Source organism: Manacus candei, unplaced genomic scaffold (genome assembly GCF_025592945.1).
Source record: "Manacus candei isolate 608988 ecotype Guabito, Panama unplaced genomic scaffold, ASM2559294v1 h1tg000089l, whole genome shotgun sequence".
Taxonomy (NCBI): domain Eukaryota; kingdom Metazoa; phylum Chordata; class Aves; order Passeriformes; family Pipridae; genus Manacus; species Manacus candei.
This window is the reverse complement of record NW_026138137.1, coordinates 2108065-2127039: the sequence shown is the minus strand read 5'-3', so window position 1 is coordinate 2127039 and position 18975 is coordinate 2108065. Positions and strand designations below refer to the sequence as shown.

Below are 18975 nucleotides of genomic sequence, written 5' to 3'. Positions count from 1 at the left end.
CAGTTTTATAAATGCTGGGAAATAGAGATATGTAGTTTATTTTATTCACTCAAATGCAATTTTAGAGTGAATAGACTGTGTTCCTTTTCTAAAGTAAAGGTAGTCAATGATTGTGTCTGGTTGATCTGAAAATAAGTCTGCAAATGACTTTGGGATTGTTGTTTCTATTACCACATTCAGATACTTACCATTTCTCAGACAGTCTGAAGAGAGAGCTCATATGTTTTCCTTGTGAGAAATGCAAGGTATCTTACTTCATTCTTTCCCTGCATTTATCATGAATGTAATCAAAAAGTAGCTACTAAAATCATCGATTCACATCTGGGCTTTCCTCAAGGTAAGTTGATTCATTCAGTAACATCCTGGGTATTGCAGATTTTGCACACTCTTGGAGTAATCTGGAGTTATTAGCTAAATGCTAAACTAAATGAATTCAAAATATGATTCAATGAAGAAAACTTCTGTTAAGAAGCTGAGGGATACAGTAGCTGTAGATAAGCAATGAAACTGAAAATGCAGTGATCAGAGATCTGTAGATACTGGAAATTAGCAACATCAGCCTGCTGGTTACAATATTTCCCCAAACTTTTCAGGATTTATGCTAGGTTTTCCTGAAGAATTTATTTGTCATATAAAACTATTCTGTCTATAAATCATTTACCTCTCATTGTAGGTGGCTACACAGCAGACCATCCTGTAATTAAAATATTCTGGAGAGTTGTTGAAAGCTTCACTGATGAAGAGAAACGCAAACTACTCAAATTTGTAACAAGCTGCTCTCGACCCCCTCTTCTGGGATTTAAGGTACATGTCCTCTGACTGCCTGGCAGGTTTCTGTAAATGCTGCAGATGTTGATCCAAGCTTTTCTCATCTGTAGGAATCTACAATTTGAGAAGAATATTCCTCTGTCACTACTGAAACAGCTTCAGTGTTTGCATTTGCATGTGTAATAAGTACAGTTTTAAAATACTAAATGAAGTGTTATTCTGTTGTTTTCTGTTTTAACTGCAAAACCTACAAACCCATTGGTCAGATCATTTGCTGTGTGTCATTGAAGGCCCTTGCTGCCATTTCATGTTCCTGTGCAGAAGCAGAATTGCTACCAGTTTCAAGGAACAGATTGAGTTAAGAATAGTGTTTTTAAGTCAGGCAAAAGAGAAATGAGGATATAAAAGCAGCTATTAAATTTGAACCACTTAAATTAACCGTTTGAAGCAGGACATGTATTATGTTTCCTTCTAATTCACATTTTAGGTCACAGCCCAGTACCCTTTGTAGATAAATATTTTATTGCTATCTCCAGATTGCTGTTTACAGGGAAGCTTCAGTACGAAGAAAACTTTTTGTCTACTGCTGATAAAACTAAAGAGAGGCCAAGGCAAGGTGAAGACATTTTGAAACTAAATTCTGGGGATATTCTACCCATGAGTTTCACTGCACTGCAAAATTCTGGTTAAAAACCAGTCGTGGACTTCATTTCCTCTGAAATGTGGGAGCATTCAGTGCTGTGTGGTGGTGTTACCATAGGATGGCAACATATCCTCCATCTTCAATATCTGTAATCTATAGCTCAGCTACACTCCTTTTATAGACACACCTAGGAGAGGAACTGGCACTTTTAGTTGGCAGTTTGTCTGACTGCTCCATGTGTCAACTTCAGGATGAAATGAATCATCTGAGACTCCACAAAACATACTAACCAGATCCCCTATAACAGTAAAGAGCATCTATGGATTTGGATATGGAGACAATGGAGATGGCTGCTTAATCACGTGAATACCTATCTAGGGTATTCGTTGACTGATTTACGTGACTGATTATTTAAAAGCCTGCAAGAATTTCTCCTAAACTCCCCAAGACCATGTGAATATCACTGTACAGGACTCTAGCAATGAACAGGACAGCAGGAAGGACAATTAGAAAACTGTAGGATGAGACCAAGATAGAACAGTGCACATCAGTTGTGTGAGGGAGAACTGGGAAACAGCTGTGTGGAAACCAGTTAAACAGAAGTCTCCATTTGTTGTCATCCTCTTTAATTACAAGGGGAGAGGAGGAAATGCAGATGTAGGTACCCAGCTTTGAGGTAGCCAGTGTGGCATTTGAAGAGATGGAGGAAATGAATCAAAAGTCTAAAAGTGTTCAGGCTGATGGTGACACAGCTAAATGTGGAAAGCTGAAGTTTGTGTGTGCACTTGGGAGATAGGCCACGAACTGACTTTTAACATATTTGGCTAGGACAGAATGGAACTGACTGCAGTAGTATCTTGTTAACAGGGATTTACCACCAAACCAGGGGCTTGCAGGAAGTGTTTACCAGAAGAGGAAGTGGGTAACTGGTATTGTCATCAGCAGTAATGTCCTGTTAGCCTGTGACAGTATGTCGTTTAATGCTTTGAAGGTGAAGAGTGTGAAGCCACAGGAGTGCTGAGTATTACTGGCCAAATAACTGAACATATGTATGTTGGTGGTAGATGATCTTCAAAATTTGTTTGCACTCTTGTAATATATTTGTCCTGTGTTTTTCTGAGGGAAACACAATTTCTGGGTTATCACTCTGAAATCTTCTGTATGCTTTATATTGTGGAACTGGCATGTTTTCTTCAAGTTAGTGCATGTTAATTTAAGATAAGGAAATGTCTTAACATTCATAGCTTATAGATAGCACAGTCTAACTATGCATCATTTTAAAATTTTAAACTTTCACTGCCAGAGTCAGGTTCAGAATAACATTTACTAAAGCTAATCAAAGTTTAATAAGTTTAAAAAATGTCATTGTTACGGACAAAAAAAAAATCATTAAAGCGTGGTTGAAAATTGTTAAGTTCCAATCAGGTCACATAATAAATTGATGATACTTTTCACTTCCAAACTATTGCATTTTCCCGCTGTATAGTATTTAATTATGCAACAAATGGTGCCCTTGGCATGACATTTCAATTTAGAACTCCATTTTTCCATTTTTAAAGCTAAAGTAGGGGAATTCAATTAGCATTTTGAAAGGAACACTAAAAATGCAGCATTTTAGCTGTGAAATACTTTTAAGGCCTCCATTTGAACAATAATTTAGCTTAGAATCTCATTGACCTTTTGCCTTTGGAGCTGGAATTTTTCTCCAGTTTCTAAAATCAGAACTTTTTTACCTCAGGCAGGCATTTGATAAGATGAATACTGTCTTGCCAGCAAAAGCAGTGTTTTAGAGGTAAAAAAATAAATGTTTTTTTTCACTATACTCCTTCTCAGAAGAAAAAAAAGGGATATTATTAAAACAATTAAATATTACATACAAAATATTTTAAAGTGTGTTATCACATCAGAAGAGTAATCAGGATTTGACAAGGTTATATCATTATGGACTCACTCTGCATATCTATGTTATTTTTTTTTGTGGCATTGTAAATGTGTATGATAAACTGTATGAACAATAACAAATCATTATGTTCTCCTTAGAGCCAAATAAATTGCCTTGTGTTTTGCAAATCAGTGGATCTTGGTGGGGACAAGGTAGAGCGAGGTACTGCATAATTCAAGATTGGTTTTGGTGCTACCAGGAATGAAAGAAAACGCTATTTGAGTATGTAATTGTGACGGGTGTTATTCTAGTGATTTACTTCCTAGAAATGTGTGCCAGCTACTACAGAGTAGGTTTTGGCTTGTATATCTTTTTTTGACATGTTTTTTTTTGTTGTTGTTGCATTTTCCAGGAGTTATATCCTGCATTTTGCATTCACAATGGAGGATCTGATTTAGACAGGCTACCTACTGCCAGTACCTGCATGAACTTGCTGAAGCTTCCTGAGTTTTATGATGAGAATCTGATGAGAAGCAAACTTCTTTATGCCATTGAATGTGCTGCTGGATTTGAATTAAGCTGAGTCGAACTGATGCTTATTTGGATGATCTGCAGAGGAACTAACCAGTGCCTACTCTATAAGCAGCACCCATACCCAAGCAGTTTTAAGGGAATTCTATCTAGATTTCTGCAGCTGTTGTGTCTTATCAAATGCCCTCAAATAGGTTTCATTTCTAAACACGATTTCTTAGCTTTCATTACTGAATATTATGTTGACACCGCTTTATGATTCAAAACAATGAATGCCGTGTGCAGTGTGGCTGATTTCTGTGTTTATGTGAAGAAAGAGCACATTTAAAGAACAGTGACATCTCAGTGAAATTAACCAAAGATGAAGCTTTGGCTTTGTGCTGTTCAAACATAAATAATATTACAAACTGGCAATAAAGTTGCATACCGTGTAGTGCATTGGGATGAGACAGGGCTAACATCCTGCAATTAATCTTTTAGACAGAAGGGAAGCAGATGTTTGCAGATATCCCAGAACTGAGGATGAAAATGCTCATTACTGGTAACCTAACATCTTTACTTGTGTTGTGGAATCGTTTACAAGTCAGAGAGAGATGGGCAATCACCAAGTGGTTGTGTGTACAGACTGGGGAATGAGGGGCTGGAGACCAGCTGTGGAAAGGGACCCGGGGGTCCTTGTCCGTGGAAAATTGGATATGAGTCAGCAGTGCCCTGGCAGCCTGGCTGCATCATTACCACTTGGACACTGTTCTGAATGGATGTGAGTATCCAGGTTTTCTCTGTCCTGTTTCTGTCTTTTGTGCCCGTACAGGTTTTTTGGTTGGTTGGTTTATTTCAAATGAATCAGACTCCTATTGCATACAAAGTACAAACAAAAATCATCACTTTTGAAAAATAAACATGTAACAATTATTAAAATTATTTGAACCAAAGTTATCAGGCTTTATCTTTTATATTTGAAGCCTGTGGTGTTCACATTCCTTTTCCCTATCATTTATTTCCATCTTAAATACCATATCTGTGCCGTAGAACTAATCAAATTAATTTTTCTTTTTGTGATTAAAAAGCCTTTATATCCATCTCCCTGCAGTATTTCTGCTGTGAAAAGTAAGTGGGAATATGCTGCTTAATAAAATTTGATATCTGGGGGAAAAATTGCTTTCATATGGAAGGAGCTGATCCTCTAGTAGTAGGCACATCGTAGGGTTTCATATGCAAACTGCAGTCAATTTAAAAAAGGAATTATAGTTCAGACTGTAAGATTCATAACTGCATCCCTCTGAACTTTAGTTTTATATTTTAAATCATCAAAAATTACAATCAAATTTGTATTCATCTCTTATGCAAAAAAATATTTTGCTGTTACTGGAAACTCCGCTGGATTTCCTATTTAATAAGCAGTAACCAGCAATATCCTTTTAAATGTGGGAAAACTGAGTGCTTTTAAGATGTTTACTAGTAACCATATAAAAATGTATAATTTCTTAATTTGGGTAATAAATGAAGTGTTAAAATACTATTTGTAGTCTTGATGTACAGAAATAAAACAATTGGTTTTCTTTTTGGTTTTGCTTTAGGCTTTTTATTTATGTTAAATATTACATACCCAACCTATTCTTTATCCCAAATTCTTTTCTTGTATATTTTTCTACATAAATTATGGAACTTGTAAAGAAGTTGAAAAAGAGATCAGTAATAGTGGAACTGCCTCCTCCTAATTGCAAAACCTGAACACTTCTTTTAGATAGCATTATTTATTTTAGAACCTAATGCTTTAAATATTTTAAAATTATTTTTCAGTTCCATTATTTTGCTACATTGGGTAGTGTTGTATCTGTATTTTGTAAAATTAAATTAAATTTTTCTATTAAATATTTGTATTTTGAAGATTGTATTGGAGTCATGCCAAGTCCTGGTAACGTTTGCTTTCTGCTTTTCAAAAGGAGACAGTGCACACTATTCCTGTCTGTGACCAGGGAAGCAGCGGGTTCCACAGGGAGTTTAGGCTGGGGGAAGTGTGAGCTGCAGAGAGGTGTAACTGCAGGAATCACAGAGCTGCAGAAAACTTCCCTAGAGAACTTGAGTTGGCTGAAAATACTCCAACATTTTATTTCTTTGGTATGTAGCACTCGGTGACCTTGTTTGTATATTCTGTACAGTAAGTGTGAAATTCTGACACTGGCAGGTCACTGAGAACAGTTGTAGCCCAGATTTCATTCTGCAGGGCTGGAAGTCTGTGCTGGAACAGCTTCACCTCCCGCAGACTGCAGTGAGAGGAGTGGGGGGCTTTCCTTTGGCAACCAGTGCTTACACTTCTGCCAGCTGTTTTCAGAGAGTCAGGACGAAGCACAAGTTCCTGCTTTTCCATGATCTGTTGCTGGATATTTTAAGGAGCAAGGTATGAGAAGTAACACAGGCACGTAGTTAGTCATGTCCTGAGGAGCTGGAGGGTGGAAATGATCTCTCACAGCACTTATACAGTGAGAATTGTTTCTATAGGAAACTGGATTTTCTGTTTTTCAGAAGAAGAGCCAACTGTCTCCCAGTTGTGATGCTCCTAGAGTTTAGGTAGGCAGAGGCAGTAAACACCATGCAAGTAACCTGAAATATTCTTGTAGATTTGACCATCAGAGTTATGGCAGTAATAATTATGGGTTTGGGGTTGGTTTCTGTACAAGATAACCCTTACAGTAAATTTCTGTACTACAGTGTTTCGTCCTCCTAGTTCAGTACTTGTTTTTGGAAAAAATGACAGCATTTTATGATTGGTTTTTGTTTTCAAATAAATTTGGGGTTATAATTTTGTAACCTGTTCTAAAAACATTTTTGTCAAGGTCTGTATGATGGAAGAGGTCACAAATTTTTCATCTCTACAGAATTAACAGGCATTAAAAATGGAATAAAGAAATAAAATTAGCAGTTGGTCTGTTTATCTCAATGAAATTTTTTTCCAGATAGGGGTTTAGTCCTATTAGCTGGATTAAAAAAAAAAACAACCACAACAAACCACAACAGAAATGATTGGCCTTGTTCCTTCATCTCAGTTGTCTTCCATCATTGTCCCGAAAGCCAAACTTGCATAAATTTCATAAAACTCTTTCATGATTTCTAGGGAGCATTTGTATATCTACAAAAGAGGAAAGATTTTCCTCCAGTTTCTTGTGTAAACACTGAGCTGACAGAAGTTTGATTTGAACAGTGAGGATATCTTCAGTTATTTTTGTGTGGGCTGCTCTATAATTTAAAAAAAAGGAGAACTTCCTGATGCTATTAGTAGCAATGTGGACAGGTTTTTTGGTACCACTTGAATAATACAGCACAAACATCCTAATTTGATGCTATAACGTGGTATGGAATTCAAAGAAGACACTTTGAGTGCAGTGAGGTCATAAATTTCAGTTTATACCAAAAACTGTTTGTTAAATGCCAGTGAGACAGCACATACTCTTTTCACCACTGAAAAATAGTACAGCACAGAAAATAAAAGGAAAAAACAATAGAAGAATATTTTGTTGGATCTGTGATTTTTTTGTATTTATAATTATATGCAAAAACTCTACAACATTTGCTCATATACATGACTCTGTGTTAATAATGGTTTGTGATGTAAATGCTTGTTACTTTTTTTTTCATAATGCTTTGCCTGTCAGTGAAGGAGAGAAGAAATGAACATGGTCTGTAAAACTGATCAGGATATCTATATTTTTATGGACTTATGCTTTTGTGAATAAAATAATTTGAGTTTTCTTGAAACTCTGCAGAAACACTCTTTTCTTTCATTTTTTGCAGTAAATTGGGCATTTTCTTTTTAAAGATTGATGATACTGAATAGGTTTCAAAAGAGGCTGATATTAACTGCTCGTTGATCTGGAAGTTACTACTGTTGGAACAGGCTGCCCAGGGCAGTGGTGGAGTCACCATCCCTGGAGGGATTTAAAAGACATGTAGATGTGGCACTCAGGGACATGGTTTGGTGGTGGGCTTGGCAGGGCTGGGTTACTGGTTGGACTCGATGATCTGAGGTCTTTTACAACCTAAACTGTCCTATGATTCTACTGCTTCAGAATGATTTGTACCTTCAGTTTTTGAGCTGTGAAGTTCCCACTCTGTCAGCCAAGCTGCAGCTCTCAGGTTTGGCTTTGTTTCAGTGTGTCTTTCAAACAGCAGAGCTAACATCACTTGATGTGCTTTGAAGAGACTTCTTAGAACGAAACACCATGGATAAAAAACCTGAGAAGCTATAATTCATAGTGAAGAATGCTACTCTGTCAGTAAACATGTACAAAAACATCTCTTTCAGTTTCTTCTGGAATTTTAGCACATATGTGGGCTCCTCTGAAGGTGCAGTTTAATTTTTTTGTCTCCTTTGATAATTACAATTTTCTGCTTCCTTTTGCTTATTTATTTTCATTGCTAAATACGCTTTTAGTTCCACTGTAGTATTTATAAAGTTAATATTGTGCGTGTTTGTTTTTTAATACTTAGAAATAGCAGCATAAATAATTCAGCTTACCTGCCACTAAAATGTGATTAACATAAAATTACAGAAAACTCATCGTGTGGGGCATCTCATAACTTGTAGCATTAATAGAAAACAAATGCCCAGGTGTCTTGCCTGTCTTTCAGTATGTATCTGATAGTCTGGAAAGCTCATTAAGTTTCTCACAAGTGTAGAGAGATAACACAAGGCAAAAAGTGATTATGAAGTTACACCAGTTAAATCCATTTCAAAGAACAGAATGGTTACAGTCAGCAGGAATGTCTGGAGATCACCTCGTCCTACCCCTCTGCTCAAAGCAGGGTCACCTACAGCAGGTTGCTCAAGACCTGATCTCATCTCTCTGGTGACCACAGATGGGACCGAGGGCATGGTCTGGAGCTGTCTCAGGGGAGGTTTAGGTTGGATATTAGGAAAAGGTTCTTCCCCCAGAGGGTGGTTGGGCACTGGAACAGGCTCCCCAGGGCAGTGGTCACAGCATCAGCCTGACAAAGATCAAGAAGCATTTGGATGACACCCTCAGGCACATGGTGTGACTCTTGGGGATGGTCCTGTGCAGGGCCAGGAGTTGCACTTGATGATCCTTGTGGACCCATTCCAACTCAGCATGTTCTGTGATTCTGTGACCTTGCCCCATGGAGTTTGGAATGTCTCCATGGATCCACAGTTTCTCTGGGCCACCTGTTTTCAGTGTTCAATTAACTTTACAATAAAACATTTTTAAATCAAGTTTAAACACATTTCTTTTATTCCAATTTGTATCCATTGCCTCTTGTTCTGTCACTGGGTGGTACTAAGGAATCAGAGCCTTCTCCAGGCTGAACAGCCCCAGTTCTCTCAGCCTCTCCTCATATGACACACGCTCCAAAGCCTTAATCATCTTTCTGACTTGCTTGTTAGTGAACACAGCAGCATCTAAATACCTTTTGTGGACTTTGATGTGACTGGGAAGCGAGTAGATGACACTAACTCTTCTTCCTTGTCAGATGCCTGTAGTTGTTAATCAGTGGCACTTACCAGGTAGGGTTGAATTTAAGATTTTATGGCTTTCCTTTTTCAATTCCCAGCGCTGCTTTGACTCTTCAAGGATTTTGCAAATCTCTTACAACTGCAAAATAGCAGACTCGGTAAAAACTGAGCTCTGAATTATTTTCACAAATTTTTACAGATACAAGGCTAAACATTGATGCAAAAAACATAGGACTGGTACTAAATCACCTAAATGTGTATCCATTTCTTCTGCCAGCAACAATATCAAACATCTAGAAGAGCAACTTCTTGGACAAACTTCTGTAATTTGGCTGTTTTCTAGAGCTTGGGTAGCCCAGAATCCAGCAAAGCACATCACACGGTCAAACAGGAGAAACATGGGAATTCTGACTGGCACCAACGGGACATAAAGGCAGGCACAGAAGTCCTGCAGCTTGATTTCATGCTGTCAAGGGATGAACTTTTCCTATATGATGGTTAAACTGTTGCTACATTTAATGCCAGAATAGTTGCTCTCCAGTCTGGGGCTAAGTTCCCCTGTCCACAGCTCTGTAGAAAACACACGTTCTGTTTGCAAAGCCTGTTCGTGTATTTATAGAAGCAGCGTGCTCAAATGTCCTACTATATTTAACATCAGTCTTTTCTGCATTCCCAGAGCAGCTGTTTGTTCATTCTGTGTAACATTTAACTGAAAAGTAGTTTTGCATTATTTCTATTTTATTCTTTGTTTATAGTTACACATAGTTCTTGATTGCTGAAGAAGGAAACAGGCATTCACCAGATGGTGTTATTTCAGATCATCTTGTTACTGCTGCTTGCCCAAATGTTAGACCTGGGAAAAGCATCTCTCCTCAGTTGCTATGTGGTTTTACTGTATGTTGTCAAACAGACCTTCTGAAGGAATTGTTTCCTTCTAGACCTTGTGTCTTTAATTAAGAATAATTCTTTCTGTTACATTAAGAATAATTATTTTCATTACTCTGCTTAACTGCGTTTCTCCTCTGCACTTTCAGGCAAACAGCAGCAGAGCTCAAAGTTCTGCAGAGATATTTTAGGTCTAATTACCTAGTAGATCTATCTGGTTATTGATGGAAACTTACATAGAATTAACTAATATTTGCCATTGGCATATGGATAAGAAAGCATATCCCTGATCAAGTTAATGAACATAAATGCTGATCAAGCTGTCCTTGCAAGGAATAAGCACTTGGCATAAGCTGTGAGATCCTGCTGCCCACAACAGTTCCCGGGTTGTTGTCTGCAGACCCCAAATAATCAGCAGAACACATCTGATGCTTTGGGAGGAATTGGCAAAACCACCAGCTATGCTGAAATATTTTAACCACTTTCAAAAGCATCCACTTGGCTTTTGCTTACAAAGTGGAGTCCAGATAAACTTGCAGCCTCTAGATTACCTAAGAAGCACTGTACCGAGAAAAATTGAGGCTGTGCTTGGCAAAAAAACCACTGGAGAATGCTAATGAAAATTGGTTATTTTGTGCTTCTAATGCTTCTACTGAAAGTTTTAAACACTAGGTGTATTGCCCATATTTCAAGTCTAATTGTTTCTGATAAGCTATCAGCAAAAAGTTAATGCTTATATTTAATTGTGGCACTTTCCAGAATTACTTTGCCAGCAATACTGTAATTAAATGATGTGAGAACAGTCTTTGATACATTTGCTCATAATCTTTGTTAAAACCAAAAATAGAATCTGTAAATCTGTAAATAGAAAAACTGGATGCATTAAGCAGCAGGGCAGAGCAGCAGGCTGGGAAGGCTACAACCATTACCACCTCAAAAGGACTAATATTAATGTCTCTCTAATGCAGCATTTTTAAGCATTTCTTGTGTTCTGATGGGCTTTTCATAATTGACCTCCATAAATAATAGAAGAAGAATCTGGGAACTATGTGAATTGCTAATACCTCCTGGAATGCTGCCACATTATTTCCATCATTAGGTTATAGCTACCAGTTAGGCCTGAATTCATCACATTTAACTTCAACCATCTGTAAAGAGGCTGTCGAGGCACTTCCGACGAAGAGAAGCAGCCCAGGGACAGGGCTGGGCAGATTTTTCTTTCCTAAAACACATCTCCAAAGTGGGTGGAATGAATTGTGCCCTGGAGATGCCCCCTCCTCCTCTCCCTCTTCATAGTCAGTGGCTTTAAACCAGGTACTTGACTCTGAGACAGCTGAAGTTGGGAGAAGTGAACCAGACCTTTCCCTCGTGTTCCCAGGTGAGAGTTGAAAGTTCTTGAACAATGAAGATCCTTCGATAAAAGAGTTATTCTGATCCATGACTCAGCGCTTGGATACCAGCCCGGATCTGCCTGGATCTTTGATACCAGCTTTGACAGACCCACTAGACCTTATCAGCTTTTGTTATTGGAATGTTGATGCTCTGCCAGCAACATCAGATTTAATGCTCCTTAACTTCTGCTGCAAGCAGCTAGCCATAAAAGCATAGAACACTTTGACTTTATACTTTTGCGAATACCTTTGAAAGTTTTCTGAATCTAAAAGCTTTTCAGTTTTATTAGTTCTATAAATGGATCTAATTAGGCATGTTGATGAAGTCAGTTATGTAATCTTTTTGGATTTCAGTGAAGCTTTCGATTCTGTCTCTCACAGTATCCTTTCTGGACAAAATGCCCAGTGCACAGCTGGATAAACACATCATGTGGTGGGCGAGCAATTAACTCACAGGTCGAGCACAAAGGGTAATAATGAATGGGGTGACATCAGACCAGAGACCTGTCACTAGTGGGATTCTGCAGGGCTCCATCTGAGCCTCTGTGCTTTCAACATCATCATAAATGACTGGGATGCAGGACTGGAGAGGATACTAAGTCGGGAGGAGCTGCTCATTCCCTCAAAGGCAGGGAGGCCCTGCAGAGAGACCTGGATGAATGAGAAGGCTGGGCAATCACCAACCATATGAAATTTAACAAGGCAAAGTGCTGGATTCTTCATCTGGAATGGGGCAACCCTGGCTGTTTGTACAGACGGGGGAATGAGATGCTGGAAAGCAGTGCTGTAAAAAGGGACCTGGGGGTCCTGGTCAGTGGCCAGTTGGGCTTGAGTCAGCAGTGCCCTGGCAGCCAGGAGGGCCAGTCGGGGGTGCCTCAGGCAAAGCATCGCCAGCCGTGTGAGGGAGGGGATTGGTCCTCTCTGCTCTGCACTGAGCAGGCATCACCTTGGATATTGTGTGCAGTTTTGGGCACCACAATACAAGGATGCTAAGCCACTGGAGAGTGTCCAAAGGAGGGCAATGAGGATGATGAAGGGCCTTGAGTGGAAGCCATATGAGGAGCAGAAGAGGGCACTTGGTCTGTTCAGCTGGAGGAGACTGAGGGGAGGCATCACTGCAGTTACAACTTCCTTGTCCAAGAAGTGTTTGGACAATTCTCTCAGGCACATGGTGGGATTCTTGGGGTTGTTCTGTGCAATGACTTAGATGATCCTTAGGGGTTCTTTCCAACTCAGGATATTCTGTCAGAATTCTATGTTGCCATGCTACCTCTCTCTACAAGTCCTGCCTCTTTCCCCATGACATTTCCTCTGAAGAGAAGCAAGGTGGCTTTGGCTCTTTACCTTATGCAGTGTTAACTTTGTACACAGACACTGCAAGGCCCTTCCATTGCATGGAAAACACTGACAGAGGCAGTTCTCATTTAAAGACTTTCAAACTACTGTAAGACATCTAAGTGTGATTAATGTTAAAGTTTTGTTCTGAGAAATCTTAACTGAGTGGGACTGAATATACAGATCAAATCGAACTACGGGTCAGAAGAATTGTAATTAATTCTTGGGGAGCTAGTCGGTCCTGTTCGGTGGTACTTGAACTATGTGATTTGAGTGAGAGAAAGGAAGGGAAAAGCTGGTTCAGCAGTACCTGACTACAGTTACAAACATCATTATCAGAGTGCTACTCTTAAAAGCAAAGTAATCATAGCCACTGTATCTATTTTGAGCTTCAGGTGATCTGGGAGAAGCAGAGATTTTGCCTGGGCACATATGGATTAGAACACGTTAGCCTGAAAAAAATCCCAGAAGCTGAGCTGACCCACTGAAGATCTGGAGGGGTAAGAGGTGTGTGTGCTGCCACCTGGGGCTAAGGCAAGGAGTGCACTGGGCACAGCAGCATTTCCTTCACTGCTTACCTGCAAGCACAGCAGCATTTCCTTCACTACTTACCTGCAAGCACAGCAGCATTTCCTTCACTACTTACCTGCAAGCAATGTTCTTCTGATCAGAAAACAAACAGAAGCTAAAAAAACAAGACCATGTTTTGAAATCACTCTATAATTTATGTTTCTCTGTTAAATTCCACTGGAAGGTGACCAAAGGGATAAAAAATCTGTCACTGTTAATGTTTTTACAGATTCATCCTCTTAGTCTTGCACTCCCAAATTACTGTTAATTTGTAACCCATGTTACAATTGTTTCTGTGCACAAAAAAATGCTTAGGGTTAAACCTTGTCAAGATGACTTCAGGTAGAATGCTTGGTCATTTACCAAGGTCATTTACCCCCATTAAGGGGGAGCTTGAACCACAGGTGGAAGGTAGAAACTTCTCCCTTTGGTAGGAGCAGCCTGATGGACACTGAGTTAGAGACAGCCTCAGCCTGGAGTCTCTGGAATGACTTCTCCCCACACCTGAGACTCTGAGGTATAAGTAGAAATCCCTTATCTGCTCCCTCTGTCCAATTGTTCCCAGGTGTCACCAAGTCGATGGGGGTCCCATGGCACTCTGTGCCAGCCCGAGCTGCCTCCTGCAGAGATGCTGGGATTGGCTTCTGCCTGAGTGCAGTTCCAGAGCTCACCAAACCTGGTGCTCACAAGCGTAAGGTGGTAAATCTCTCGGAATTGGGGCACTGGGGAGATTCCTGTAAGCAGCTCTGCAGAATCCGGCTCAGGTCAGCTGGGGACAAGCTGGGGTCACATTGTTTTACTACAGGAGTTTTGGGGACAATGACTTTACACACTCACATGGATCTCTTCAGTCTACCCTGCAGTACCTGCAGCAGAAAATTAGATACCGTGGGCACAGTATAAACAAACTTTTAAAAATTAAACACTTGTTATTGTTCGGTGTTAGACACAATCTGAGCTGTTGTCACGGTTTGAGATAAGTTTTTTATAAGTTTTTGTTTGTCTTTATAAGGTTGTTTGGAAACATTTATTTATACTCTTAGTGTTTTACTGTAGAAAATGCCAAACTGGATCTCATATAGTTCATCCTGCCCTCAGCTGTGAGTGAGCACTTCACCTCCTAATGCCTTACTTTCTCCAAATGCAAAATTGGTCTCTAAGCCTTCTCAGATATTATTCCTGTATCTGAAGGGTGCTAATGGAGAGCTACACTGTCTAGAGTCAGAACAGTGTCAGAAAGTCTGTGGGCAAATTAATGTAATGATAACAGTTGTGTTAAAGGAGCCATGGTCCTGGTTGCATTGATGTAGACAGTGTTTTGATTTCAACCCCATAATTCCATGTAAAATCATGTTTCTTTGACATGTTCTGCTTGTGTGGATAAATAGCAAATTTTATGGTTGGCATCCATCGTACCTTTTATATCAGATCTGCTCTGTAAATAAAGCAAAGTAACTGCCTCATGCACTACTTCTGTCTTGTTTACTGCAGGTCATGTTTTTAGGACTCTTCATACTTTGTTCTCCCCTGTCATTGGTTACAAAAAGTTGAGGAAAAATCTCTTTATTTCCACATCAAGAAATGTTTAAAGCATTGTAGTGGGTTGACCCTGGCCAGATGCCAGGTACCCACTAAAGCTGCTCTCTCACTCCCCTCTGCAACTGGACAGAGGAGGGAAAAAACCAATGAAGGATTCATGAGTTGAGATAAGAGCTGGGAGAGGTCACTTACTGATAACCTTCATGGGCAAAACAGACTCCAAGTGGGGATATTACTTAAATTTATTACTAACAGGATCAAAGCAAAAGAGTGAGAAATAAAATAATCTTAAAAACATCTTCCCCCCACCCCTCCTTCCTTCTAAAACTCTACCTCCTCCCCCCCTGTGGTGCAGGGGGATGGGGAATGGGGGTTATGGTCAGTTGTTGTTTCTGCTGCTGCTCAGGGAGAGGAGTTGGAGTCCTTCCCCTGCTCCCATGGGGTCCCTCCCACAGGAGACAGTCCTTGATGGACCTCTCTGGCGTGAGTCCATCCCTCGGGCAGCAGCTCTTCCCAAACTGTTGTCCTGTGGGTCACTCCTCCATGGAGTGCAGTCCTTCCCAAATAAGCTGTACTGACGTGGGTCCCCCACAGAGGCCACAAGTCCTACCCAGGAAAAACCTGCTCCACCCTGGGCTTCCCTCTCCACAGGCTGCAGGTCTCTGGCAGGACCCCACTCCATCCTGGGCCTCCCACGGTGTTACAGCCTCCTTCCTGCATCCACCTGCTCCAGCCTGGGCTCCTCCATGAGCTGCAGGGGGGTCTCTGCACCCCAATGGTCCCCCATGGGCTGCAGGGGCACAGCTGCTCCACCATGGTCTGCACCACGGGCTGCAGGGCCTCAGCTCCGGCACCTGGAGCAGCTCCTGCCCCTCCTTCTGCACTGACCTTGGTGTGTACATTGATATTCCCATGTTCTCACTCTGCTCTTCCCTGGCTGGAATTCCTTCTGTGCAACAACCTTCTGGTTTTAAATATGTTACCTTGGAGGCATTACTATCACTCTTGATTGGCTTGGCCTTGGCCAGCAGCAGGAAGCCCATCCTGGAGCTGGCTGGCATTGGCTCCACTGGACAGGGGAAGCTTCCAGCAGCTTCTGACAGAAGCCACCCCTGTAGCCCCTCCCCTCCCCCCCCCCCCACTACCAAAACCCAGTCACAGAGACCCACTACAAGCATTAAATCAAAATTTAATATGACCTCCTCCTCCTGCACCACACAGTACTGACCTGCTGCTTGCCTTAGCACTTGCTAGGCTGGGAATCCTCTGAGGTTTGAACCTTACTTGTTAGGAAGAGCCCATCTAACCTACTACTCATCTGGTTTTTTTTTCCTTTCCAAATGGATCAACAACTTGGACTTCACAGCTACTTGCTAATGAGAAACTAATGATGGAGCGAGGCGTCTCTTTGATCTAATTTTGAAGACTTGTTTCCATGACCACAATTTAGCGTCAAGTCTCATGGAACAGTATTTTTTTTGAAGCTTGTATTTCCCCAAAGCACCAAGCCTATACTTAGGGTTGTCCTACTACTTGCCTTTTTGATTTGTTTTAAGTTTCCCTCTGCCTTATTCCAAGCTGGCTTTTGTGGTTTTGAACTGACTGCACTCCCACACAAACATCTCCTAAATAATAGGTAGCCATTTAATTGACTGTATTTGGGGAGCACATATTTTATGTGTGGAAACTCCCTCAACTTTGCTTTGGTGATCTGTAAATTAGCGCCTCCTCCACTTTTTAAATAAAGGGCAAGAATTATAATTTTACAGCAATTTAAAGCAGGGACAAAGTCCACATTTTAAAAATAGAATAATAACTTGGCTGCTTATACTTTGCTCTCAGCCATGACAGTCAGAAAACCACGTTTGAATATAACCCAAAGGATGCTCCAATACATTGACCCAGCGCAAGACTGTCCAGGTGCCAGGTGGAGAGGGAGGAATCTGCCCTCAAAGGAATTCTGTGCCAGAGTTACAATTAAACACACAAGAGGGAAGAAATTTTGTCATCTCATGTTTAGCAGCCAAACTCATCTATTCAAAGGGTGTTTCTTAAAATTACCAATTTTCCCTCAGCACCATACCCAGGCATTACATTTTGCATTTCCCCTCACAGAATCACAGGATGGGTCAAGATGGAAGGGACCACAGTGGGTCATCTGTTCTGACCTCTCAGCTCAAGCAGGGTCATCCCAGAGCACATTGTGTACAGGATTGTGTCCTGAAGTTCTTGAACACCTCCAGTGATGGAGACTCCACACCCTCTCTGGGCAACCTGTCCCAGTGCATGGTCACTGCACAGTAAAGAAGTTCTTCCTCATGTTCAGGTGGAACTTCCTGTGCATCAGTTTCTGCCCGTTGCCTCTTGTCCTAGTGGTTGGCACCACTGAGAAGAGCCTGGATCAATCCCCTTGGCACCCCCAATTTCTGAGACTAAAATAAGACACACGAAGGGGGAAGAAATTTTGTCCTCTCACTTCCAGCAGCCAAGCTCACCTATTCAAGAGAGTGTTTCTTAAAATTATTAGTCATTTCTTCTCCTATTCCCTCAGCACCACATCCAGGCATTGCTTTCTGTGTTTTCTCTCTGGGGAACCCAGCGGGGTTTCACCCTGGGTGGCGAGGGCAGTGGTGCTGCTGTGAGGGGGGAGCAGTGCCAGGGGGAGCTGCTCCCTTGGCCAGTGGAGCCACTGCCAATTCGGGGGTAAGGATTCTTCTCCCAGTTCAATTTCTGTGCTATTTCAATGGCTCAAGCCAATATTGCAGATCACTTTTATTTGCGTGATAAGGTCATTTGCCATAAACTAAACACCTGAAAATAAAGGGAAGGTTTTGTGGTTTCTTGGTGCTTGGTTCCAGTCCTCCCCGCAGATGGCACTGGGGTGGGCCCTTTGTGGGGCAGCTTCTCATCACTGCTACGCAGAACTGAAATTTTATTACAGCTCCAGCATTCATGTGGAGAATGCTCAGAACCCAGAAGTTCAGCCCCTTGCTCCCCTCGTATTAAGCACGACTGCTTTGAGATGCACCTGTATGTGCAGTGGTCAGAAGGAATCTCAATATAAAAAAGACATTAAGTGTCCAAAGGAGGGCCATGAGGATGAGAAAGGGTCTGCAGGGGAAGTTTTATGAGGAGAGGCTGAGGGTACTTGGTCCTGGAGGAGACTGAGGGGAGACCTCACTGGGGTTACAACTTCCTCGGGAGGGGAAGAGGAGGGGCAGGCACTGATCTCTGCTCTGTGGGGACCAGGGACAGGACCCCAGGGAATGGCCTGAACTTGTGCCAGGGGAGGTTTAGGTTGGATGTAAGGAAAAGGTTCTTCCCCCAGAGGGTGGCTGGACACTGAATAGGCTCCTTAGGAAAGTGGTCACAGCACCAAGGCTGAGAGAGCTCAAGGACCGTTTGGACAATGCCCTCAGGCACATGATGTGACTCTTGGGGATTGTCCTGGGCAGGGCTAAGGGTTGGACTCGATGATCCTTGTGGCTCCCTTCCTGATGTCAGGATTCTCTGGAGCAGGGAGCAGAGCGATCCCTCTGGGATGTTCGGATGCCCTCGGGCACGCCCGCTCCGCCGGCAGAGGGCGCTGCGCGCTCACCGGGGGAAGCCCCGGCGGGGCCCTTCCAGAAGTTTCCGGAAGCGGCGGGGCGGAAGTGACGTCGCGCGTGGCGGCGCTTCCTGTCTGCGGCCGGTGCCGTTGGGTCCCGGCGGGAGCGGCGCGAGCGGGGCCGCGCGGAGAGGGCGCCGCGGGTGAGCGGGGACCGGGGACCGGGGACCGGGACCGGGACCGGGAACGGGAACGGGAACGGGACTGGGACACGGAACACGGAACACGGACACGGCCCCGGGGTAGGGGCGGGGGCAGCGCCCGCCGGGCCGCGCCGCTCGGCAGCCGCGCCGCTGTTGCCGCGGTCCCGCGCAGGCCCGGGGGGGCTGCGGTGCCGGAGTGGCCCCGGGAGCCGCG

General features: G+C 42.2%; 2 protein-coding genes across 3 annotated transcripts in view; both read left to right on the top strand.

Moving 5' to 3' along the window:
• Positions 1-7577, top strand: part of UBE3C (ubiquitin protein ligase E3C) — a 73970-nt gene extending 66393 nt beyond the window's left edge. The window contains exons 22-23 of the mRNA XM_051812888.1: positions 674-804; positions 3706-7577. Of these exons, the coding sequence (XP_051668848.1) occupies positions 674-804; positions 3706-3876 (302 nt within the window). The 3' untranslated portion in view covers positions 3877-7577. The remainder of the gene's footprint in view (positions 1-673; positions 805-3705) is intronic.
• An 11100-nt stretch (positions 7578-18677) lies between these two features.
• The window catches only part of DNAJB6 (DnaJ heat shock protein family (Hsp40) member B6), a 60020-nt gene continuing 59722 nt past the window's right edge, over positions 18678-18975 (top strand). For both annotated transcript variants that reach the window (XM_051812874.1, XM_051812872.1), the window contains exon 1: positions 18678-18761. The gene's annotated coding sequence lies outside the window, so the exon portion shown is untranslated. The remainder of the gene's footprint in view (positions 18762-18975) is intronic.